We start from the raw sequence: 25,702 nt of genomic DNA, 5'->3' as shown, positions 1-25,702 counted from the left end.
ATGTGACTGCTGTGATTCTAAGGCTAGTCTTTTCAAGAGTCTTACAATACAGCTGTTTATCACGCCAGGATGATGTCACATACGGACTACGCAGTCCAGGAGTCACCCGTGGCACACAGGGGTTCCATTACAAGGCTCATTCAAGATGTTTTCCCAATACAGTTCACCTCTTAGAATTGGCTTGTGATCAAGCTCTGCCGTGTTTTCCTTCCTCGGTCTTACAGAAAGCAATCCTTCAAGAAAAGGGATGCTGAATGGTTATTACGGAATTTATTTGATAATACCAATCATAACCTCAGCATTCATATAGCAAAGGTCAAGTGCTCGAAGCACTTCTCTGTGCTCTGAATTACTTTTATGCCCAACATGGCATATGTTCAACAAAACACAAAATGTTAGCAGCAAGCTATAGTTACCTAATGCAACAATGATACAAAATTGGGGGGGAAGGGGGAAACCAATTTGAAAATTGCACGTTCTAATTGAGTTGTTATATCATAATTGCAGTAGATCGAATATGAAAGTGAACTGCCCAGTTGTAAGTAAAAAAACCCTCCATCCTAATAGAATAAGTATTACTGTACTAAAAAAACCCGTCAAATAAGTCACATAGCTGGACTTGCACAGCTGTTTCCATCCTAACAAAGGGGTCATTTTCTCTGGATGCCTGGAGATCAGATGTAATAGTGGGCGATCTCTAGCTGCCATCTAGAGTTGGCAACCATAGCCTAACTGAGTGTTATGTCTATGGGCAACAAAAGAGTTGGATATTTCTCCCTCTCCCTCTCTCAAACCACCACGTGGCACAAAAGCACAGAAGGGCCTTTTCTTCAAACAAGTATGGGAAATCACAGCAAAACTGTTTGCATTGTCTCTCACTTCCTGTTAATAGTGCTGATTAGGGATAGGCACAGAATACGAAAACGTTCATTTCGTTTTGTGGTTCACTGGGTTGCCTGATTCGGTGGTTCAATTCGGTTTGTGTTTTTTTCAATTTCCTGAACAATTCGCAGCTTGTTGGTTCGTTTGGAACGGGAAGGCATCGAACACCCCCCTCCATACCAAGCGGGCTAGAGATGCCAAACTTGCAGCAAATTCTTTAGCAGATTCTCCCCTACCTGCTCTCCAAGTTGGGTACGAATTGGATTGGGGGCTCTGAGCTATGGCCCCCCAAATCAGGTGCCCCTGTCACTGGAAACTGACCAGAAGCACGGGGGGGCTGGGGAGAGCAGAGCTGCCACTTTTAGTCAATTTCACTGCAAACAGACTAGAAGCACAGGGGGCTGGGGAATCATGGCAGGCTGTCTTGAAAAATGAACCCAACATAAAAACAACATGGCAAGAAAAAAGGTTGGTTCATTTTCATGCTTGGGTACGCTGGGATCAGACAACCCAGTTCGGAACAAACCATATAGGGGCTATTTTTAGCATGAATCATGATTTGTGGTTCGGTTCATGCCCATTCTTAGTCCTCCTGATGCATTGACGGACCACAGTTTTCCACTAAGTGAACTGGACTCAAAGAAGCCTCAGTCTCATTCACGCCACCTGCTCCACACAGAGCGCTTTTCTGAAGAACCACAAAAATACAGATTGCGCTTTTGCTCCAAGCTTAGAGTTATAACAGTGTTTTGACATTCCGACTTCCAGATCAAGTGGAAAACGCAGTTGGATGGCTGGATGTAATCATACTCTACGGTTTGCTGCAAAACTGTATACCAGTCAGCTTGCCAAATGTGAGGAACTGAGGGAGAGAGAGCAGGGATCATGCAAGTGAGCTTAAGCTGTTTCAGGGGCTCAAGTAACCAACCAAGCTTTATTCATGGCGTGAGCTTTTGTGTGCGTGCAGACTTCCTCAGACGGGATGGAAGAGACTTGCCAGTCCATACACATACGGCAAAGGTTGAACAGCAAACTGGCATACAAGCATAAAATATAATGAAATGTTTTAACAGGCGTAAACAAGAATAACAAGCTAAGTTTTTGTTTACAACTGTTAAAATATTTCATTATATTTTATGCTTGTATGCCAGTTTGCTGTTCGACCCCTGCCTTGTATGTATGGACTGGCAAGTCTCTTCCATCCCGTCTGACAAAGTGTGCATGCACACAAAAGTCACACCCTGAATAAAACTTTGTTGGTCTTTAAGGTGCCATTGGACTTTTTAACTCTGTTCTATTGCTTCAGACCAACACGGCCATCTACCTGGATCTACACACACAATAAGAAACTGGAAAAAAATGTATAATTAATCCTTCAAAATCTATTCAGTCTAATTCACTGCAATGTCGTTGCATTTTGCAACAAGAAATAATACGCGGGCCTCATCCACTTACTTCAATATTTGTAATAACCATTTCTCGAAACACGTAGGCAATGGTGCAATCTTCAGACCGGCACTTGACCCGGAAGTTGCCGTACTCCATGACGTCTGGAGGATCAGGCCAATAATGATGGCATTTGGTCTAAGACAAGGACGTGGGGGTGGGAAATGATACGATAATTCTCGTTTTCCATTCAGTAGCATCTACATGGCAATATATTACCTCAGTCATAATGTCCTCATTTAATATTATAAATAAATTGCGCATGCCAAGAACAAAGAACTGTGTATCCTTTTAATTTTGTCCTGATTATTCACGGCAACTGAGTTGGCCATTTTCAATCCCAGTTTTGCGGAACCAAGGATGAAATTTTGTGGACCTGTTAGTCTGACCCCAGAACTGAGTACGCCTCAGCTTGTGAGGTCTCCCCTCACCATGGAGCAAAGCAGGAGATTCTCGGGCAAAATCATGCTTGCTCCATGGTCTGCTTCAGGCTGCCTTGGGCAATTGTTTGCCAGCTACAGTAATCTGAAATGTAACAATCGGGGAGGGAGGAGGGGAATCATTAATGCAGGCAGAAAAAGGGGTCCAAGCCCTAAACTGGCTGCTTCTACAAGAACATGTGAATTCTCTGATCAGGAGAAAACACAAAATGCACTCTTGTAACTGCAATTTTTGTATAATTTCTCATGTTTTAATAGACACAGTTAGGGGTTTGGATAGCTGTCACTAACTAAGGCTCAATGGAAAAATTACTGTAAAAAGGTTAACCACTTGTTTTTGTAGACAGTTTCGCTCCCTAAAGTTAGCTCCTGTTCCTGAGGAAGGCAGTATTCACCATCCTTTGAGATATCTCTTCCCATCTAGTAGAAGAGAAGATATCGGATTTATACTCCACCCTTCGTTAGCCAAAGGAGTCTCAGAATGGCTTAAGGTAAGATAAGGTAGTCCCCTGTGCAAGCACCAGTCGTTTCCGACTCTGGGGTGACGCTGCATCATGATGTTTTCACAGCAGACTTTTTACGGGGTGGTTTGCCACTGCCTTCCCCAGTCAGCTACACTTTCCCGCCAGCAAGCTGGGGACTCATTTGACTGACCTCGGAAGGATGGAAGGCTGAGTCAACCTCGAGCCGGCTACCTGAACCCGGCTTCTGCCAGACTTGAACTCAGGTCGTGAGCAGAGAGTTTGGACTGCAGTACTTTGTGCCACTCTGCACAAATCTCCTTTCCCTTCCCCTCCGCTGTGAGGTAGCCAGGGGACAGGGCCATTGGGAGACTGAGCGCTTGCAAAAGACCTCCAACATTACCACATCTGCCTGCCATTCACAAGCAAGAAATCAATCCCAGCCTAAGGAGGAGGGGTAGGAGAGAATGCTTGTGCTTCCCTCAAGAACAGGGATTTATATTAAGACAGCTTTTATTGTCTTTACGGACGTGGCACAGTCGTGCCCGTGACAGGCAGCCGTCTCCCAAGGCCAAGCGTCCATCCTGCAGAGGACTCCTCATTCAAATGCTGGCTGGGCAGAGGCAGAGACCTTCTCACACACGGGCCTGTGGGCAGATCTGAATTTCTGACACGGCCAGAAAATGGCTGCCACAGGAGGTGGGAAAGGAAAGGTCCCCTGTGCAAGCGCCAGTTGTTTTCGACTCTGGGGTGACGTTGCTTTCACAACATTTTCATGGCAGACTTTTAACGGGGTGGTTTGCCATTGCCTTCCCCAGTCATCTACGCTTTCCCCCGCAGCAAGCTGGGTACTCATTTGACTGACCTCGGAAGGATGGAAGGCTGAGTCAACCTTGAGCTGGCTACCTGAAAACCCAGCTTCCACCGGGGATTGAACTCAGATCGTGAGCAGAGCTTAGAACTGCAGTACTGCAGCTTTAGCACTCTGCGCCAGGAGGTGGAGGCAGCCACAAAACAGCTGCTGCAGCTTGGCTTCAGTCACACAGTGAGGATCCTTGAGCTATGATGGCAGCTGCTGTCAAAGGAACGTTTTAAAAAATTTGCACAAGCAATCCCATCTACCAATGGCCAATCAAGAGCTTCGCTGGGCAACCCCCTCCCCTCCTTACCCCATTTCTAAAAATGGTGGGCACCAGGAAGGCAGTGCATTGGGGACCTCTGTGCCAGTATGTGCCCAGCATGTGGACTAACGCTCATGTTTTTCACTCCACACATCTTGTTGAGGCGAAAACTAACCCATGATGCAGCAGGTACAGCTACCCCCCTCAGAAGATGAGCTGTGATCCATTCTGATGGCATTTTATTCAGTGCTCTGTGAACCAACTGAACCATTCCATCAGCTACCTAGACTGAGAGCATTCCTAGACCCTTTTTGTCTCAAAGTTAACATAAGAGAAGCCATGTTGGATCAGGCCAACGGCCCATCCAGTCCAACACTCTGTGTCACACAGTGGCCAATGATATTTATACACACACACACACACACACACACTGTGGCTAATAGCCACTGATGGACCTCTGCTCCATATTTTTATCTAACCCCCTCTTGAAGCTGGCTATGCCTGTAGCCGCCACCACCTCCTGTGGCAGTGAATTCCACATGTTAATCACCCTTTGGGTGAAGAAGTACCTTCTTTTATCCATTCTAACCCAACTGCTCAGCAATTTCATTGAATGCCCACGAGTTCTTGTATTGTGAGAAAGGGAGAAAAGTACTTCTTTCTCTACCTTCTCCATCCCATGCATAATCTTGTAAACCTCTATCATGTCACCCCGCAGTCGACGTTTCTCCAAGCTAAAGAGCCCCAAGCGTTTTAACCTTTCTTCATAGGGAAAGTGTTCCAAACCTATAATCATTCTAGTTGCCCTTTTCTGCCCTTTTTCCAATGCTATAATATCTTTTTTGAGGTGCGGTGACCAGAATTGCACACAGTATTCCAAATGAGACCGCACCATCGATTTATACAGGGGCATTATGATACTGGCTGATTTGTTTTTAATTCCCTTCCTAATAATACCCAGCATGGCGTTGTTTTTTATTGCAATCGCACACTGTCTTGACATTTTCAGTGAGTTATCTACCACAACCCCAAGATCTCTCTCTTGGTCAGTCTCTGCCAGTTCACACCCCATCAACTTGTATTTGCAGCTGGGATTCTTGGCCCCAATGTGCATTGCTTTGCACTTGGCCACATTGAACCTCATCTGCCGCGTTGACGCCCACTCACCCAGCCTCAACAGATCCCTTTGGAGTTCCTCACAATCCTCTCTGGTTCTTACCACCCTGAACAATTTAGTGTCATCCGCAAACTTGGCCACTTCACTGCTCACTCTCAACTCCAAATCATTTATGAACACGTTAAAGAGCATGGGACCCAGTACTGAGCCCTGCAGCACCCCACTGCTTACCGTCCTCCACTGCGAAGACTGCCCATTTATACTCACTCTCTGCTTCCTATTAATTAGCCATTTTATGATCCACAAGAGGACCTGTCCTTTTACTCCATGACTTTCGAGCTTTCTAAGGAGCCTTTGATGAGGAACTTTATCAAAAGCTTTCTGGAAGTCAAGGTAAACAATATCTATCGGGTCTCCTTTGTCCACATGTTTGTTCACCCACTCAAAAAAATGTAACAGGCAAGATCTTCCCTTACAGAACGCATGCTGAGTCTTCCTCAATAACTCGTGTTCATCTATGTGCCTACTCATTCTGTCCTTGATAATGGTTTCTACCAACTTTCCCAGTATTGAAGTCAGACTGACTGGCCTGTAGTTACCTGGATCTCCTCTGGAACCCTTTTTAAAGATGGGGGTGACATTTGCTACCTTCCAGTCCTCAGGAACGGAGGCAGATGTCAATGAAAGATTACATATTATTGTCAGAAGATCCACAAGTTCAACTTTGAGTTCTTTCAGAACTCTTGGATGCATGCCATCCGGACCTGGTGACTTATTAGTTTTTAATTCGTCCATCAGTTGTAGGACCTCTGCCATGAAACAACAAAGCCTCCAAGATCTTGGAATCTACACAGAGCTTATTCCAGCTCTGATCTAGAGCATGTCTTAGATATGGACAGAAGAAAGCAATAATGAATTCCTGAGACCCGCGAAGGACAGAATTTACTTCAGGCATGAAGGAAGAACCTGGCCTAAGGTCTCTCTAGATTAGAGACCACAGCCTCCAGTTCTAACACCCATCCAGCCAAAGTAAAAAACAGAAACTTTTCTGGTTACACTGAATGGGGGAAGGGCTTTACCAGCCTCAAGAATGCCCTCTTGGACTGTGGGGTTGCACTGTGCAAATCTACTGGTATGTATTTGCAGACTCCCATTTTCTGAAGACCTTGCCATCTGCTATTCTGTTACTACCATCAGAAGTCTCCTCATCACATGCTATAAACAAGCACCACAATAGATGTGCCCTGAACTTTTATTCTTGTTAGAAAGCTCAATAAAGTCATGTCTGTTTGCAAATGATAAAATAACACACACAGAGTGCAGTACAAATAACCGTGACTTTCAGCACAAGGCAAAGAAAGTCCATAAAGTCTTGTTACTTGTTCACTATATGTACAAGAGAAGGGAGTCAACTCCAAAAAGCGCTGACCAAAAAAGAGCAAACCACCTTTCTCATCCTATGGAAGTCTCACATGCACACTCCCAATACCACACCGCCCCCGCCCCCATTACAGATCGAAAGCAAGAGAACTCCACCTACCCGTCCTCGTTCTGTGAGGGTCGTTAGCATGATTATCAGAGACAACCTATGATCCCAAACTGCTTGCCAGAAGTGTGCACAGGTGTGCGAAAGAGGCCCTTGGGTGGCAATGTATTTGTTCACAAGGCCAGCAGAGGGAATTTCCATCTGTCAGGGCAGAAAAAAAGCTCTGTGTAACATTGGCTCTTACCAGACAATACTTTGAAAAGTGGTTCATAAATGCAAGGGTAGCAATAATTATATCAAGACGACCTTTACAAGAAGTCCTCAAATATCAATCCCAAGCACCACATCAAAATTAATGCCATTCATATGCATGAAGATGGCAATTCCATTTTAATTCTATTTCTGCAATAATCTAATTAAAAGCAGAGGGCTCGCTTCACATGAAGTGGAGCGCCATGGAAACTGACTGGAACTGCACCGATGCTGTGGGCCACATTCTATGGTGAATGGTCATGTGCAGTAATCTATCACACAGATATCTCTGCACCCCAAGAATTATTCAAGTAGTCAAGGAGTCATCGAAACGGTCCCTCATGTTCTTTTGGACTGCCCTTTTTATAGCAGGCCACATGCAAGATATCTAGATGCACTGCTTTCTGACCATCAAGACCTTTCTGACAATGCCAAGGTTCGTTTTTTACTCCACGGGAAACACAACTTTGTCACTACTCACGTTGCTTGCTTTTTACAGGTTGCGATCCAAATCAGAGAGGCTTTTACTCATGCATAGCCTGCTGCTATTTTATGTCATTTAACTTTTGCTGGTTTTTTAAGGTTTTATTATATTCTATAGTGTCACTGTTGGTTTTAAAGTATACTGTATTCTTGTATACTGTATTCTTGTATTAATGCCAATAAAGGTCTATGGTACGGTAATTATTCAAGTACGTCAGTTACCATTTTTGCCATCAAGTTGCAACCAAGTTATGACAACCCCATCAGGTTGTCAAAGAAAGAGACATTTAGAAGTGGTTTGCTACTGTCTGTGAAGCAACCCTGGACTTCTTTGGTGGTCGCCCATCCACATAACTAACCAGGGCTGACCCAGAATAGCTTCTGAGATCTGGTGAGACTGGGACCGATTTCCCACCCTCCTTACGCCGCTCTCACGTTCGTCTTCTCAGCAGGGCTTCCGTCCGATTTCACACTATCTGCCCCGGGGCTGCAGCTGGCGTCGCCTTTTTTGCATGGCAAACAGAAACCTCTAAAAACCAGTTTCTGTTTGCCGCATGAAAAAGCCGACGCTAGCTGCAGCCCAGGGGCAGGTAGGGTGAAATCAGACGGAAGCCCTGCTGAAAAGAGGAGCGTGAGAGCGCCGTAAGGTGAGTGGGAAATCAGCCCAGGCTAAACCAAAGCAACCTGAAATGCTTGCAATGGCATGAAAAGAAATACCATGACAAAGACCAATACACATAAGGAAATGCATTATTTATGGAAAAGGATCACTCTCGGGGGAAAATAATTTTTTCCAGTGATCACTGCTGATATGATTATGTCCCTGTAGATTTAGGTGTTTTTTACAACAAGAAATGACATAAAACAGTCACAAGACACTGAACTGTTCACGAGTTTTTGACACAGATAAAAATTCAGGTGCCACATTGCAGGCATTTATTCCTTATAAGTGATTGGGATTTTTTTGTAAAGAGATTCCCATAAATGGTTTTGGCAGAATTTTCAAAACGAGTACCCAGGTTTTGCATGTGGCAGGGGTTAATATACGGTCTACAAAAACATGTTACTCAGCACTGCAGACCACGTATCCTGCCCCCAGTCCTGTGCTAAGGTCTTGCTGCTCCTTTTTTGTTTTTGATAAAGACACCAAAGCCCAGGGGGCTGTCCTGAAAATGGCTCCATGGAAATAAGCAAGGACCAGGCCACAGTTGTCGAGGCTCAAACTGTATACTACTATCCAAGATGAAAAGAAAGGGAGGAAAGCCCATCGGCAATTATATCTATAAATGACTATTAATTTTAAGTGATAACATAAACAAACATGGCAGTGAGCCAGTGTGGTTAGTGGTTATGAGTGGCATTCTCAGATCTGGAGATCCAGGTTTGATTCCCCACTCCTCTTCCTCCTGAAGCCAGCTGGGGAACCTCGGACCAATCCCAGTTCTCTCAGAACTCTGTCAACCCCACCTACTGTCAGCTTGTATACATTGAAGTCTACTTTATGGCCTGATCTGTTTATTTACTGTTAACTAACCCCAGGCCTTTTACCATACTACCCCTAGTATTGTAGTGGAATGTGAGAAGTGGCCAGGAGGGGGGAAACCGAAGTGCCAACAGGCGTTTGAAGTGTAAAACATCTAGCCGGTTCCCAGGCACCCAGCAGGAATGAGTGGAGACGAGCAAGGCCGTTGCAGGGGAGGAGAGGCTGCTATGTCGGTGAGAGATAACAGATAGGCGCCCTGGCTCTTCTCAACAGAGGAGCCCCAGTTTTATTATGGGAAATGATTTAAAACCCCTATCCTTTGATGTGTATCCATATATGCTCATGCTTGCACCCTTCTCGTTATTAGTATCAACGAACCTGCGTAGTGAAATGCATTGCTGTAATCAATAAAAGGAAACTTTGTTTTTAACAAAGCCAAGCCTGCTCATTGTTGAAACTTCAATGCCCCTTCGCTGATGCCTACCTTACAAATTGCTGGGTAGGTGGGGCTAAGAGATGTAAGGACAACTCGTTACTTCCAAATAATGTAAAGTTCACAAAAGTTCACAGTAAGGAAATTTCTGGCTTTTGCCCTCCTGCCCATCAAAACTGTTGTATGTACTTGATATTTGAGTTCTGATTCCATAATAAACTTTGTCTTTTAAACATGATATTGCTTTGCTGAGTTACAAGATGACTGGATTACTTACATTCACATAATTTGCATTTATATAATCTTCGTTTCCTTTCAACATGACTCGGGTAACATCATCTGGTGGAAGGGGGAAAAAGAAAAGAAACCAAGAGCAGTAAAATTACATAACTTCACAGTTTTTTTAAAAACCACTGGATTATAAAGGCCTAAGTGTCAGAATCTGGGACCCTGCCAGGCTCTAGTATGTGGGGGTTGACCCTCTGTAGTTTAGTGCAGGTCATAAAAGCCTATCTATGTTCCCTGGGAATGAAGGCACCGCTGGCCCCTCCTTGGAGCCCTCTGGCAGACCGGCCTTCACACCTCCAAGATAAAGAAACAGACTCTTTCAGTCCTCGGAAGCATCTTTTGGGATGAGGAAAAGGGGAGATTGAGGGAGATGGGGAGTGCTTGGAGAAATGTACTTATTGACTGGTGTAACTATTTTGGTCACACTGGCAAGGTCTTTGATGGTGGAAGTTCTTGCTCTTGTAGCATCTCTAGAAAACTTTACCCATGAATTCATAAGAGAAAATATTTTGAATGTTGTTTGGCAAACCTTACACTAAGACAGCAATACTAAGCAGGTTCATTCTACTATGGGCTATTCAGGGCTTTCTCCCAGGAAAGTGTCCTTAGGATTGCACTGTAAATCAAAGAGATCAGGGTGGAAAATCAATCCATTCCCCAGGAATAATGTAAACAAGCAATTTGTTGGCTAACAAGATGGGTCAAAATAAGCAGTATCAAAATGGTCATTTTGTAATGCATAAAACAATGTTTGGAAAATAAAACAAAATTGCTTAAAATACTAACATTAAAAGGTACTGTTAATTACTAAAAACTAAAGTTTAATCATTATCAAAAATTGTCCAAAGTCCATTTACTTTCCCTTCGTCTTCTACATAACTTCTAAATTTTTTCCACTCCCTTTTAAAAACTTCTAAATCATAGTCTCTTGAAGTTCTTGTTAATTTGTCCATCTCACGCCATGTCATAACTTTTACAATCCAATCCCATTTTTCTGGTATTTTTTCTTGCTTCCATAACTGCGCATATAGTGTCCTAGCAGCTGAAAGCAAGTACCAAATTATAGTTCTATCTTCTTTTGGAAATTTTTCCATTTGTAATCCCAACAGAAAAGTCTCTGCAGCTTTCTTGAATTCATCTCCCAAGATCCTAGAAATTTCTTGTTGGATCATCTGCCAATCTTTTTCGCTCTTTCAAAAGTCCACCACATATGGTAGAAAGAACCTTCATGTTTTTTGCATTTCCAACATCTGTCTGGCATCTTGTTATTCATCTTTGCCAAATTTTTAGGAGTCATATACCATCTATACATCATTTTAAAACAGTTCTCTTTAATACTCTAACATGTTGAAAGTTTCATAGAGTTCTTCCATAAATATTCCCAAGTATCCATCTGTATTTCTTTATTTACATTTATTGCCCATTTAATCATTTGAGATTTCACTACTTCATCTTCTGTAGACCATTTTAAAAGTAACATAAGTTTTTGAAATTAATTTTTCATTATCTCCAAGCAGAACTTTTTCCATTTCTGTTTGCTCTCGTCTTATTCCTTCAGTTTTAATATCATTTTCCACCAAACTCTTTATTGTTGCATTTGAAACCAATCGTATTTGTTATTCAACTCCACAGCAGTTTTCAATTCTATTTTGCCACTTTGTATTTTTAATAGTTGATTGTATTACAGCCATTTTTCCTCACCTGTCTCAGCTGTTATTTTTATCACTTCTGCTGGAACTATCCATAATGGTTTTCTTTCATCACCATATTTCTTATATTTCATCCAAGTATTCAACAAATTATTTCTTATATAATGGTGAGAGAAAAAACTATCCATCTTTTTCTTCCCATAATACATATAAGCATGTCAGCCGAATTTATTTCCATGACCTTCCAACACTAAAAGTTTTTTATTCAACAGCGTCACCCAATCTTTTATCCACACTAAACAAACTGCTTCATGATATAATCTTAAATCTGGTAATTGGAATCCTCCTCTTTCTTTAGCATCTATTAAAACTTTCATTTTAATCCTTGGTTTCTTCCCAGCCCATACAAAATTCCGAAGTCTTCCTTTGCCATTTATTAAATTGTTTACTGTCTTTCACAATCGGAATAGTTTGAAACAAATACATTATTCTCGGCAAAATATTCATCTTAATTGCAGCTATTCTTCCAAGCAATGACAAGTTAAGCTTATTCCATTTTATCATATCTTCATCCATTTTACGCCATAGCTTTTCATAGTTATTTTTGAACAGGTCAATATTCTTCATTGTTATTTCCACACCCAAATATTTTACTTTAGAGGCAACTTCACATCCTGTTAGTCTCTGCAACTCCTTTTGTTTATTTACTTGCATATTTTTACATAGAAATTTTGATTTTTCTTTATTAACATAAAATCCTGCCAGTTCTCCATATTCTTGTATTTTAGCTAACAACAAAGGTGTTACTTGTGTAGGATTTTCATTTATAAACATTATATCATCTGCAAATGCTCTATATTTGTAAATAAATCCTTTAACTCTCAAACCTTCTATTTCTTTATCATCTTGTATTTGCATCAATAAAATTTCAAGAGTCATTATAAACAACAAAGGTGAAAGCGGACAACCTTGTCTTGTACCTTTGCTGATTATCATTTCATCTGTAAGATGTTAGTATTTTAAGTAAATAACACTGGCCGGGGTCAAGTAACGGGGGGAGGGGTGATTAGAAAGAAGCATATGGGATAGATGAAAAGAAGTTATTAACGGAAATCGTTACCATATGTTATCAATAAAATTGTTTAAAACAAAGGAAAATAAAACAAAATTGCAAAGAGATGCAGAATACTTACAAGGTAAAACATCTTTGTACCGATTTTTGTCCATGTTTTGAGGTAGTTTTGCATAGGTAACAGCCAGACCTGGCTTTTTTCTATACAGTTGCTGAATGAAAATAAAATATTTTATAAGAACTAATTAAGAAACAACAAGCCACAAAAAATGGATCTAGTTCAGAACCGCAAAAGTATTTTAGGTTGGTGGGGTTACTGCCCAGACATACTCATCCTGTGGAGTAATAGGGGGGGGGCGGGAATGAGTTGCAGACATTTTAGCTTCACCATATTCCTGTTAGAAGAAGAAGAAGAAGAAGATGATATTGGATTTATATCCCGCCCTCCACTCCGAAGAGTCTCAGAGCGGCTCACAATCTCCTTTACCTTCCTCCCCCACAACAGAGGTGGGTGGGGCTGGAGAGGGCTCTCACAGCAGCTGCCCTTTCAAGGACAACTTCTGCCAGAGCTATGGCTGACCCAAGGCCATTCCAGCAGCTGCAAGTGGAGGAGTGGGGAATCAAACCCAGTTCTCCCAGATAAGAGTCCGCACACTTAACCACTACACCAAACTGGCTCAAACTGTTAGATAGGACCGTCAACCTCCAGGTGGGTGAGTGGAGATCTCCTGGAATTAACTGATATCCAGGTGACAGAGATCAGTTCCCCTGCAGCAAATGACTGCTTTGAAAGGTGGACTCTAGGGCATTATGCCATAGGTCTCTCCCCTCCTCAGGTTTCACCGCCCCCCCCCTCAAATCTCCAAGTATTTCCAAATGTGGAGCTGACCACCCTAATATTAGAATCCCCCTTCTAGTTCATCCAAGGACCCCACATGCCCACTCCACATCCACACTGTATTGTGTGTTAACAGATTAACAATAGCATCTATCAGGGAAAGGTGTTTTGTAAATACAGAGTAGCAACAAACAACAGAGCACCACACTCTCTTTCCATAGGAAAAAGATTTATACTTGAATTGGAATGATAAAAACTCTTTAAAAGGCATCAACTAATTTGACCGAGATGGTTCTCCTTCCTGACCTCAAGAACACCATGAAATGAATCTGCTGAGCCTCTGAAACAGAATATTATCAAGAGCGATTTTTGTTAGAGTTAAGTTTCTTACTCCAGATGCCTTAGATGATTCAAAGGAAGGCATTAACATCCTTAAACCACAGAGGAAGGAAACCTTTCTGACCCCAACGCGCTGGGACTTCAGGCACCAAAAATTAAAACCCACCACACAATGCCATTCACAAATGTATCTGAGCCTTAACATGAATTAGGTATTTTAGTCACATTGGTTTAGAATTCGCATCACCTTCATTCCCCCCAAATATATTCAAGAGTGATTCACAGCTACTTTGCAAAATTCTATAGCAGCAGGCATAAAAATCAAATGAGTGACAGGCACTGATGCAACTGTTCCCACACAAGCAGCGCTTGCTTACAAAAACATTGCAGAATGAAAGGGCACCGAAGGGGTGAAGAACATCAAAGATGGCACTTCACATAATGAAGAGCAATTCAAATAAATGTCTGCACTGAGATACCGGGTGAAGGAAAATCATTTTCCCAAGGAATTCATTAAAAGATTAAAACACTGAGAAACCTACACATGGGGGCATGTGCTAGATTCCATTTATGAGAAGAGAAGGGTAGAGTTTTGATTGCAAATGCCATTTGACCAGGTTGGAAACAAGAATAATTTATTAGCCACCTTTCTTCCTTGTGCTACACAAGGCAGCTTACAATATAAATAAAGCAAGGGTTGTGAAACACAAAAACTATGACCGTTTAAAATCTCAATTAGGACTCAATTAGAAATGACAACTAAATTAGTCAAGTTCAGTCCTAAATGAAACTTTCTTCACTGCCTTCTGAAGATCCAAAGTGAGGGGAGCCAGGTGCACCTCCCTGGGGAGGCTGTTCCATTATTGTGGGGCTGCCACTGAAAAGGCCCTCTTCTCCAGTGTTCCCTCTAAGATGAGTTAGTGTGAGCTAGCTCACAATTTTTTAGCCTCCAGCTCACACATTTTTGTCTCAGCTCTGGAAAAATGGCACACTAATTTATGCAGTAGCTCACAACTTTAATGCTAGTAGCTCACAAAGTAGAATTTTTGCTCACAAGACTCCACAGCTTAGAGGGAACATTGACTCTCTCATGTGCTCACCAGATGAGCTTCTTTGATTGATGGGACAGTCAGAAGGGTCTCTCCCTAATATCTTAATTCCTAGGCAACAATGTGCAGGAGAAGATGGTCATTTAGATACCCCTGTCCTAAATCATGCAAGGCTTTATAGGACAAAACCAGCATCTTGAAATGGGTTCAGGAGTGGATCAGTAGCCAGTCTAATTGCTGTAGTATTGGGGTCACATGCTCTCTATTGTTGGCTGCAACCAGCAGTCTAGCTTCAGCATTCTGCACTAGCTTCCAAGACAGCCCCAAGTAGAGTGCACTGCAGTCTAGATATAACTTAAGGCATGGACCACTGTGGCTAGATCTGATTGAACCAGCAACAGTCCTTGTCTTCTCTAATGCAACTGAAGAATATTTATGCTGAGCTGATTGCTGCACAGGCAGTCAAGGCCAATGGCTGTAGATGTACAACTGCCACTGAAAACACCAACCATGGTGCCTCCTCTACTTAACATTTAGCTGACCAAATTTTGTGTGCTTATCTAATGACATCCCATTCACTTCCGTTTTCATGCTACCTCAGAAAAAAGGTAAAGGTGGTCCCCTGTGCAAGCACCGAGTTGTTACCGACCCACGGGGTGATGTTACATCATGATGTTTTCTTGGCAGACTTTTTGTTACGGGGTGGTTTGCTATTCTCTTCCCCAGTCATCTATGCTTTACCCCCAGCAAACTGGGTACTCATTTTACCAACCTTGGAAGGATGGAAGGCTGAGTCAGCCTTGAGCCTGAACCCAGCTTCCGCTGGGATTGAACTCAGGTCGTGAGCAGAACTTGGACTGCAGTACTGCAGCTTACCACTCTGCTCCCATCTATTTCAGTAGTGGCATCTTATTCAGCATTCAGTATATCAAACTGCAGTCCAGGGCAAACTCACACACAAAGACATGAATTCTTAAGAGCACCACACTGCTATGGATATGGGTGGCAGCTGACAGGTAGCCAATCCTCCTGGAGCTTAGAGTAGGCCCTGTTCCAAGAGTCCTGTAAGCTCTTGGAGGATTGTCTTCTGGACCAGTTCTGGATTGCTTCGACATACCCAGCCTGGAGGAAGTCAACAGAATTCTCTCTATTGTACGACCAACAACTTGTGATCTGGACCCCTGCCCCCCCCCTGGCTAATTAAAGCTTGCCAGAGGGAGCTTAGATGTCCTATACGGGACACTGTAAATAGATCCCTCCCGAAGGGGCTTTTTCCAACGCCTCTAAAAGAACGCCCCTCCTGAAAAAATGCTCCAATGCCCCTCCTGAAAAAGGTTACATCAGACCCGGCTGAATTGGCAAATTACCGGCCAGTCTTGAATTTACCCTTTTTGGGTAAAATTATTGAGAGGGCAGTAGCATTACAGTTACAGAATTTTCTGGATGACGCTTCCGTTTTAGACACCCACCAATCTGGCTTCCGCCCAGGTCATAGGAAGGAGACAGTGCTGGTCGCCCTGGTGGATGACCTCCAGCGGCATCTGGATCGAGGCAGTTTGGCGGTGTTGATGCTGTTAGACCTATCGGCTGCATTCGATACGGTCGACCATCGGCTACTGCTGCGCCGCCTTGCCGACACAAGGATTCAGGGGTTGGGCTTGCAATGGCTTTCCTCTTTCCTTGATGGTCGGGGACAAAGGCTGGCGATTGGGGGAGAACTGTCCCGGAGGCACCCGCTTAACTGTGGGGTGCCACAGGGGGTGGTGCTCTCCCCGATGTTGTTTAACATCTACATGTGCCCCCTTGCCCAGAGGTATGCGTTGGGTTGTCACCAATATGTTGATGACACCCAGCTCTATCTACTGATGGACGGCTGGCCTGACTGTGTCCCAGAAAATCTGGATTTGGCGTTGCAGGCTGTGGTGGGACGGCTCAGGTTGAGTAGGCTGAAGCTAAATCCAGTGAAGACAGAGGTCCTTTGCTTGAGTCGGGGCGGTCTGGCTAGGGAAATCCCCCTCCCAGCAACTGACGGTGCACCACTGAAAATGGCGCACAAGGTCAAAAGCTTGGGGGTGCTGCTGGAGCCTGCCTTAACAATGGAGGCCCAGATAGCAGCCACTGCTAAATCCGCTTTTTTCCATCTTAGGTGGGTGAGGCAGTTGGCCCCCTTCCTGGAGCACGACGACGTGGCAACAGTGATCCATGCAACCATCACCTCAAGGTTGGATTACTGTAACGCCCTCCACATGGGACTGCCCCTGTGCCAAACCCGGAAACTGCAGCTGGTGCAGAACACAGCGGCCAGGTTGTTATTGGGGCTCCCTAAGTGGGAGCACATACAGCCGGGGCTGCGGGAACTGCACTGGCTGCCAATAGTGTACCGGATTCGTTACAAGGTGCTGGTTATTACCTTTAAAGCCCTATATGGCCGAGGACCTGCCTACCTTAGGGATCGTCTCTTCCCATATACTCTCCAGAGCGTGCTTCGATCCGGTTCACAAAATCTACTGGTAATCCCCAGGCCGAAGGAGGTCACCTTGAATTGAAGGTCACCAGGGAAAGGGCCTTTTGATCGCTGCCCCCCACTGGTGGAACCAACTCCCAGAGTAAATGCGGGCCTTGCGGAATCTTGGTCAGTTCTGCAGGGCCTGCAAAACTATTCTATTCCAGCTGGAAGAGCCTACATCATAGATGGAATACCGTCGCACTGTAAAATATAACAAGATAATATCTAGATCTGAGCACTAAATGATATGTTGTTTTAATTTCTAAATATATAATTTTATAGAATGTACTATTTTATAATATGTATTGTTTTAATTCTGTGAGGTTTTATGCTGTGAGCCGCCCTGAGCCTGCTTCAGCGGGGAGGGCGGGATACAAATCAAATCAAATCAAAATCAAAATAAATCAATCAATCAGGGGTGTGAGGCCTAATAGGCAAAGGAGCTCCTGCTACGAAAAAGCCCTGGGCCACACCCTCCTGATGTAGCCAGTCCTCCTGGAGCTTACAGTAGGCCCTGTGCCAAGAGCCCTCTCAGCTCTTGGGAGGACTGGCTACATCACGAGGCATGGCCTAATATGCAAAGGAGTTTCTGCTACAAAAAAAAGCCCTGAGTCTGAGCCTTCTGAATCAGGGTAGACGTGGTTAGGAAGGTGAAAATTTCAACCAAGGACCCAAGCATGCAACCGTCGCTTACCTCAAACTGAATTAGGACTGTTCCACTTTCTAGCCCTTTCTTCAGTTGCTCCATTGACTCCTCGAGGGTCTCACCATATTCTGAACAGACAAGAAGACTGGGCTCTGGAAAAGTTTCATCCTCTGACTTGCTGTCATTACATGTTCTGGCAACTGGAAGACATGGGAGGCAAATTCAGATCTTTACTATCTGTCAAAAACAGTAATGCTTAGACGAGTTCAGCAATGAGGCTGTGTCCCATAAAGAGAACCAGTCTGGTACAGTGGTTAAGTGAGCGGACTCTCATCTGGGAGAACCGGGTTTGATTCCACTCCTCCACTTGCAGCTGCTGGAATGGCCTTGGGTCAGCCATAGCTACCTCAGAAGTTGTCCTTGAAAGAGCAGCTGCTGGAAGAGTTCTCCAAGCCCCACCCACCTAACAGGGTGTCTGTTGTGGGGAAGGAAGATAAAGGAGATTATGAGGCGCTCTGAGAATCTGAGATTCGTAGTGGAGGGTGGGGTATAAATCCAATATCATCATCATAAATAAAAACACTGATCTTTTAAAAGTTGCTTTGAGTCTATTTAAGGAGAAAGAAGCAAACTCCACTGCACTGAAGCACCTGCATGTGGATGTCACAATAAACTAGAGCGCGTCAAAGTATTTATACAGAAAGGAGTCTTCAGTTGTGCTTCACACTCGAAACGATCCCACCACGCTATCACTACGATGAGCATAATAAGAGTTACCTTTCCGCCTAATCAGAAGCACAAGCTCTCTGGTATGCAGCTCTCTGCTGGCTTTTATAAACCTCACCACTTGGTCATGTGTATGTTCAGAGATGTCCCGGCCATTGATTAATACTATTTGATCTCCTTCATTCAGTTTTGGAATGCATTTATCAGACTGCCATAAAACCAAAGAGAAGTACGTCAGTATTGTCAGATCTCTGAATCAAAGAGAGAATTTAAGACTTCCTCTTCAGTGGGTAGGAATTAATCTAACCACTGATTAGCACCATTATCCATTATCTTGATGAACTTTTACTCTCTGCATCAAGAGATGTGAAAAAACAAACAGAACCTTATTCTAGTCCAGATGGATACACTGTTGATAGGGGGTATGTGTGATCCAGGATTACATCTGAAGCCCATTCTGAACAGAGTCACAGTTTTGCAGCCTGGACCAGGACTAGTTGAAGCTGTACAATCCTACAGCCTTCAGGAGGACACCCACACACATCAGATCACAGCAACAAATGCTACATGGGGCTGCCTGCGAAACATAGCTGGAAACTTCAACTGTTCCAAAACACGCATACAAAGGCTTTATGTGGAACCCACCGTGGGAATCCAAAAAATGTGGTTCATGTGCCAGGGCGACCAATTGGTTCCTGGGTCCAATTCAAAGTGCTGGTTTTGTCCTTCAGAGCCCTAAATGATATCAGACCAGACCAGCTTCCATCCATACAAGACTGCCTGTGCTCTGAGATCAGCTTCTGGTGCCAGGCTCTGCATTACACATAAGCTGAAGTCAGACGGGGGGAGGGGAGGAGTTGCTGGGGGCAAGGGGCTTTTGACTATGCCCTCCCACTGTGGAACTCCCTGGTCCATGAGCCTCATTGGGCCCACTTACTCTGATCCTTCCAAAGGCTTGCTAACACTTTTGGTTTGTTAAAAAAAATTAAGAGATTTTAATGCCTGTCTTTATTTGTTGATCCGATGTTGCTTTAAAGAACCATTGGTTCTTTTAATATTTTTATTTCTGATTGCCTTTTTACTGCCCAGAATAAAACAGCGCTTAGCATGCTAGACTAGAAACTGGGAGTGGCACCAACCGGAATGTTTCAGCCTTCTGCTGGCTGCTGCTTTTAGATTGTTGCTTTTAAGTTAGGGGGTACAGAAGGAAAAAAGGGGAACGTATAAACTCATCAATAGTTTTTAAGTTTTATAAATAGTTACTTGCAACAAGTAAAATCAAGTAAAATCAACTGTTTTAGTAAAAATACATAATTCACCTGCGAGAGCATATTAAAATATCCTTATTACAGTATTTTGAAGTGAGTTCTCTTTTTAAAAGAATAATTTTCTTGGTTGTGATATGAACAATATAAAGGTTACATCCTTTACAGTGAAATTCTTGTACTAAATTGAAGCCATCCTAAAAACCTAGATATTTTCTAAACCATTTAATAATTTCAAATGTAAGAGCAGATAGTAATACATCATTATTACAGTATTTGAGATGAATTCTCTCTTTAAAAGAATAATCAAAAACTTTCTTAGTTGCAATATCCTATTAACAATAAAAAAGGCTACATCTCTTATAATTACGTAAATCTTAATGCTAAGCTTAAACCATCCTGAGAGCCTAGGTATTGTCTTAAACATTTAACAATTTCTATGTCTTATTCTTACAGAATATTTAAATGCTGGTAGAACAAAGGGAGTTATAACTGTGATCAATATCTTCATCATTTCTGATATAACATTCAAATAGTTTCAGGAATCAAGATATTTAACTATTCCCATAATATGAGTAACAGGCTTGCCATTTCTGCTGAAATTCTTTCAGAGGTCTTCTGTAGAGAATTAATTAGTTTTACCATTATTGCATATTCAGCTAGTTTTCCTTTCCAGATCTCTGTCATGGGACAGTCTTCTGTCTTCCATTTCATTGCAAATGTTACTCTAGCAGTCTTGTGAGGTTCTATCTACATTCTCTGGCAGGACTGCCAACAGCGTGGTCTCTGGTCTTATTGGGAATTTGGTTTTTCAAATGTTTTGTATCTCTTCATATATGTATTTCCAATATCTTTTCATCTTGGTGCAGGTCCACCACATATGGCGGAATATGCCTTCTTGCTTCTTTGCATTTCTTTGCCTTTGTGTAATTCAGGGGTGGGGAACCATTTTTCTGCCAAGGGCCGTATGGATATTTATAACATCATTTGCGGGCCATAAAAAATTATCAACTTAAAAAACGATGCTCCACCGAGGGAAAATGATTCAGGCCAGCAAAATAAATGCAAATAATTGTTTTTCTATTAGAAGTCATGTGGGGAGAGCCTAATCTGGCGCACACACACACAGCCCACCGCCCTACGCAAATGCATAAGTCCAGAGCTTTTTTGCAGAAAAACTCTGTAGCATATTAGACCAGCAGGAACTCAGTAGCATATTAGACCACATCCTGTAATATTAGCATATTAGGCCACCCCATCTGTGATAATCAAGTCCAAACTGAACTGTGACAGTAACTTTTCCAGGCCCTGCAGCAATTCTGGCCAGCCAGCCAGGTCCCAGGGAAGCTGCCGCACAGTACATCTGGGCCCTGTGATCCCTGCCTGGCCCTGGGGAGGCTGCTGTACAGCGTGGCTGGGCCCCACAATCCTCGCTGGCCAGCCAGGCCCCAGGGAGGCTACCACATGGCTCGGTTCGGTCCAGCAATCCCCGAGGGCCACACCAAGTGACCTCGAGGGCCGTATATGGCCCTCGGGATAGAGGTTCCCCACCCCTGGTGTAATTCTTGTCCATCTTTTCAATATTATGAAGGACAATGTACCATCTGCAGAACATCTTACACTCTTAGTACTTGACTAGCAGTAAATTTAATGTCTTTAGTCCATAGATTTTCCTAGCAATGAAATTGTATTTCCTCACCAAAATTTTGCATCCATTTGATCATGCGGGGTGGTTTTACCTTGTTCTTCTTCAGAGTCATACTGAAGCAGTAATTTTTTGAATTCATCCTAATGAATGGTCTTTATATTGTGAAATGATCTTTTCAAAGTCAGTCAGTTCTTTTGGTTTCAGATATCGTCTTTAAGTCTTGAAGAAATCTGAAAGTATGTCCATCATTATAGTTCTTTTCCTCCTTCTTTGATCTCTTGCCATGTCTTAATCATGCCTTGTGAGTTTATTGTATCACCATAAGTTATAAAGTCACTGTTTCTTCTTGTGTGATTATCATTATAAGCATCTACTGGTGACATTATTGGTGGGATTGTGGGGCTGATTCTCTTTCATAGAATTTCCCATATTCTAAATAAGCTATCTCTAATTATATCTCTTTTATCTTGGGTGATCATGGCTGCTTGTTAGAAGCAATCTCTGCTTCATCTCTACCCCACAGAGAATATTTTGCCATGAATGTTAGAGGGAGGTACTTTCAACACCCCCTCCCCTTCCGAGGAAGTGCTTCGACAGGTGGGCCCACCTGGAATTTTTCCAGAAAAGCTCTGATAACATCAAGACCAAAGGGGAAAGGGAGGCAGGACTGCTGATAAGAGTAGACCATCACTGGGCTTTGGACTCCCTGGCTTTTCCCATACCCCTTCTGTCAGGTCTTCTTCCCCATTTATGCCTTTTCCTTTGCATATAGCAAAAGTACTAAGGAAGAGCTATCTCCCCTCCCTCCATTCAGCTTTATTTCCTAACAAGGTGAACAGTTATCTGAGCGGAAGGAATACCAGACTCACAAGGCTGTCATTTTCTGCTAAAGCCTTCAATACACATGAATGAAAATTTTAAAGGAATTTTTTATGCTCTATTCTTTCAACTACGTCTTATATCCGTTTGATTCTGGAAATATAGATAAAAACACCAAGGAAGAATGTTAAAATCTGAGTGGCTTCCAGAATGCCAACCTACTTTGAAGCTTTTAGTATGGCTATGTGTTTTTCTTTAATGAACTATTTTGAACAAGCCAAAACCGGCACAGTAACAAAAAACTGAAACTTTCATTACCTATGAGCTCTTCACCCCTCTTTTCCCCCATCTCCGTGGAATTATCTTTGTTATTGTAATTTACTGATTGAATATACCATATCTACTGGGGAGATATGGGGAGGGACGGTGGCTCAGTGGTAGAGCATCTGCTTGGTAAGCAGAAGGTCCCAGGTTCAATCCCTGGCATCTCCAACTAAAAAGGGTCCAGGCAAATAGGTGTGAAAAACCTCAGCTTGAGACCCTGGAGAGCTGCTGCCAGTCTGAAAAGACAATACTGACTTTGATTTACCAAGGGTCTGATTCAGTATAAGGCAGCTTCATATGTTCATACTGTGCTGACTGGATACTTTCTGGTCTGGATTAGACATGTATAATGGAATAAACTGAATTTTTTACAACTTTGTCTTGCTGTCTCTGTCTGCCATCTCTTTGCTTGGAGGATAATTCTGACTCTTTGCCAAAAAATCAGGAATGTAAACAACAATACTGAGTTAACGAGCTCTGAAGATATCAGATATCTACTGGCCAACTGTTTTGGCATCCTTCCCTTGCCTCTTGGTGTAGTGGTTAAGTGCATGGACTCTTATCTGGGAGAACCGGGTTTGATTCCCCACTCCTCCGCTTGCAGCTGCTGGAATGGCCTTGGGTCAGCCATAGCTCTGGCAGAGGTTGTCCTTGAAAGGGCAGCTGCTGTGAGAGCCCTCTCAGCCCCACCCACCTCACAGGGTGTCTGTTGTGAGGGGAGAAGATATAGAAGATTGTAAGCCACTCTGAGTCTCTGATTCAGAGAGAAGGGCAGGTATAAATCTGCAAATCTTTTTTAAATTTATTTATATTTATTTGGTTGACTTATATTCCGCCCTTTCCCATACGGGCTCAGGGCGGATCACAGTCATAATAAAACAATTAAAACACAGTAATGACTCAATAATATACCAATAAAATACAGCTACAAAAATATATATATAAGCGTGCAGGCACATATTTCAGGTAAAACAAATATTCTGGCTTGTAATTTTATAGTCCATTGTGGGGGAGGGTAATAGATGGTATAAGCAGAACGAAGGGATGTCTGCCTGCCTCAACCAAAGGCCTGGCGAAACAGCTCCGTCTTGCAGGCCTGGATCTCCACAGGGAGCTGATTCCACCAGGCTGGAGCCAGGGCCGAAAAAAACCTGGCCCTGGTTGAGGCAAACCCGACATCCCTTGGGCCGGGGATGGCCAGAAGATATTGGTTGGCTGATCGCAACAGTCTTCGGGGCTCATATGGGGAGAGGCGGTCCCACAAGTATGTCGGTCCCAGGCTGCATAAGGCTTTAAAGGTCAATACCAAAACCTTGAAGCGGGTTCGGTACTCAATTGGTAACCAGTGCAATGTGCACAGCATCGGCCGACTGCCTGTCCGTAAAGGCAGTCCAGTTACTAGCCGTGCAGCCGCATTTTGCACCAGTTGGAGTTTCCGGATCAGCCTCAGGGGCAAGCCTGCATAAAGCGAGTTACAGCAGTCCAATCTGGAAGTGACCATTGCATGGATCGCTGTAGCTAAGACATGGAGGGTCAGATAGGATGCTAGCTGTTTGACCTGCCGAAGATGATGAAATGCAGATCGCGCAACTGCTGTGCCCTGGGCTTCCATAGAAAGGGAGACATAGAAAGGGTGTCACGCCCAGACTCCTCACCTTCTGGGATGGCACAAGAGGAGCACCATCCAGGGTGGGGAGACGGATATCTGATCTTAGCCCCCCTCGGCTCAGGTACAGGACCTCAGCTGGATTAAGCTTAAACCAGCTTAACTGCAACCATCCAGCCACAGCTTCTAGCACCCTGGTCAGATGTTCTGGAGCGACGTCGTCTTCTTCTCCTAATTGTCACCTGGATAAAGATTTGATACCCATCCTCCTCTCTATAATATACTAAAATTTAACACTGCGGGGGGGGGGGGGAGGGTTTGCAACCTTTTTTGGTTTGAAATCTCCACATTATACTAACAATAATAATAATATACTAATTATTACTATACTAATACTATACTAATAATATTATTAACATCAAATTTCCTTCCTTGTTAACCTAGATCCTTTTACTATATTAGTGTTTCCCCTTCCTTGCTAATACTAGTCTATCTGATCCATTCCTACTCTCTCTTTTAATATACCTAATAGATTGTTGACTTGGTAACACATACTTTTGCGATTTTTTAAAAACTGCGATCAGATCAGCTTGAGTACTGCTTACAACAGGAAGGTAAATTCCCTCCATAAATACACTGTTGAAAACCAGCAGCAATATCCATCATGCCAAATGGTCTGAAACTTCTTTGGCATCATACTCACATATTATTCAACTCAGGCTGAGAAGAGAGCTGGTGATCTGCTCACCTGAACATTCTGGCAAGAGACCCAGATGTCGATGTTATGCATTTCCATTGAGAAAACGCCGACTCAGAGCCAATCCAGATGACTCAGCCCCCACTTCAATTCCTAATTAGGGCTAGCAATGGAAAAACAAAAGGACAGCCAAAAAGTGATACTTACGGGGGAACCTGGAATTATTCTGGACACAACAAGAGGCATCTTCTGATCAACACCACCCTAAAACATGGTGCCAAGGGGGAAAAAAACAGTGAATCAAAACAGACAGACAACATATGATTCAGCTAATTTTTTCCAAGATATGTTCCAGGGAATCTTAGAATTCTTAGAAGTTTATCGGGAACTCAACCAATGCCCAATGTCCCTCTAAGAAGTTGGATATAAGCCACTCAGGGGTTGCATAGCCAAAACATTCCTATAAACAACAAGGCTTTGGCATGCTTGCCAGGAACTCCATGACAAGAAAAAAAAATCAGTATAAGCACACGCAACTTTTTGAAACACAGCTTCACCAAAAATCTTTCCCTGCAATACAGAACTACAAAAGCATACTGGGTATGATCTAATGCAGAGGCCCCCAA

General features: G+C 43.2%; 1 protein-coding gene across 2 annotated transcripts in view; it reads right to left on the bottom strand.

Moving 5' to 3' along the window:
* The window catches only part of PTPN3 (protein tyrosine phosphatase non-receptor type 3), a 190,113-nt gene that overhangs the window by 10,394 nt on the left and 154,017 nt on the right, over nt 1–25,702 (bottom strand). For both annotated transcript variants that reach the window (XM_060247824.1, XM_060247825.1), the window contains 7 exons: nt 25,284–25,340; nt 18,769–18,925; nt 18,040–18,191; nt 12,735–12,825; nt 9,882–9,943; nt 7,008–7,154; nt 2,338–2,466 (listed from right to left, as the gene is read on the bottom strand). In XM_060247824.1, the coding sequence (XP_060103807.1) occupies nt 2,338–2,466; nt 7,008–7,154; nt 9,882–9,943; nt 12,735–12,825; nt 18,040–18,191; nt 18,769–18,925; nt 25,284–25,340 (795 nt within the window). The remainder of the gene's footprint in view (nt 1–2,337; nt 2,467–7,007; nt 7,155–9,881; nt 9,944–12,734; nt 12,826–18,039; nt 18,192–18,768; nt 18,926–25,283; nt 25,341–25,702) is intronic.

The sequence above is a fragment of the Heteronotia binoei genome, chromosome 10 (assembly GCF_032191835.1).
Source record: "Heteronotia binoei isolate CCM8104 ecotype False Entrance Well chromosome 10, APGP_CSIRO_Hbin_v1, whole genome shotgun sequence".
NCBI lineage: Eukaryota > Metazoa > Chordata > Lepidosauria > Squamata > Gekkonidae > Heteronotia > Heteronotia binoei.
The sequence above is the reverse complement of the archived record's forward strand: the minus strand, read 5'-3'. Positions and strand labels throughout refer to the sequence as shown.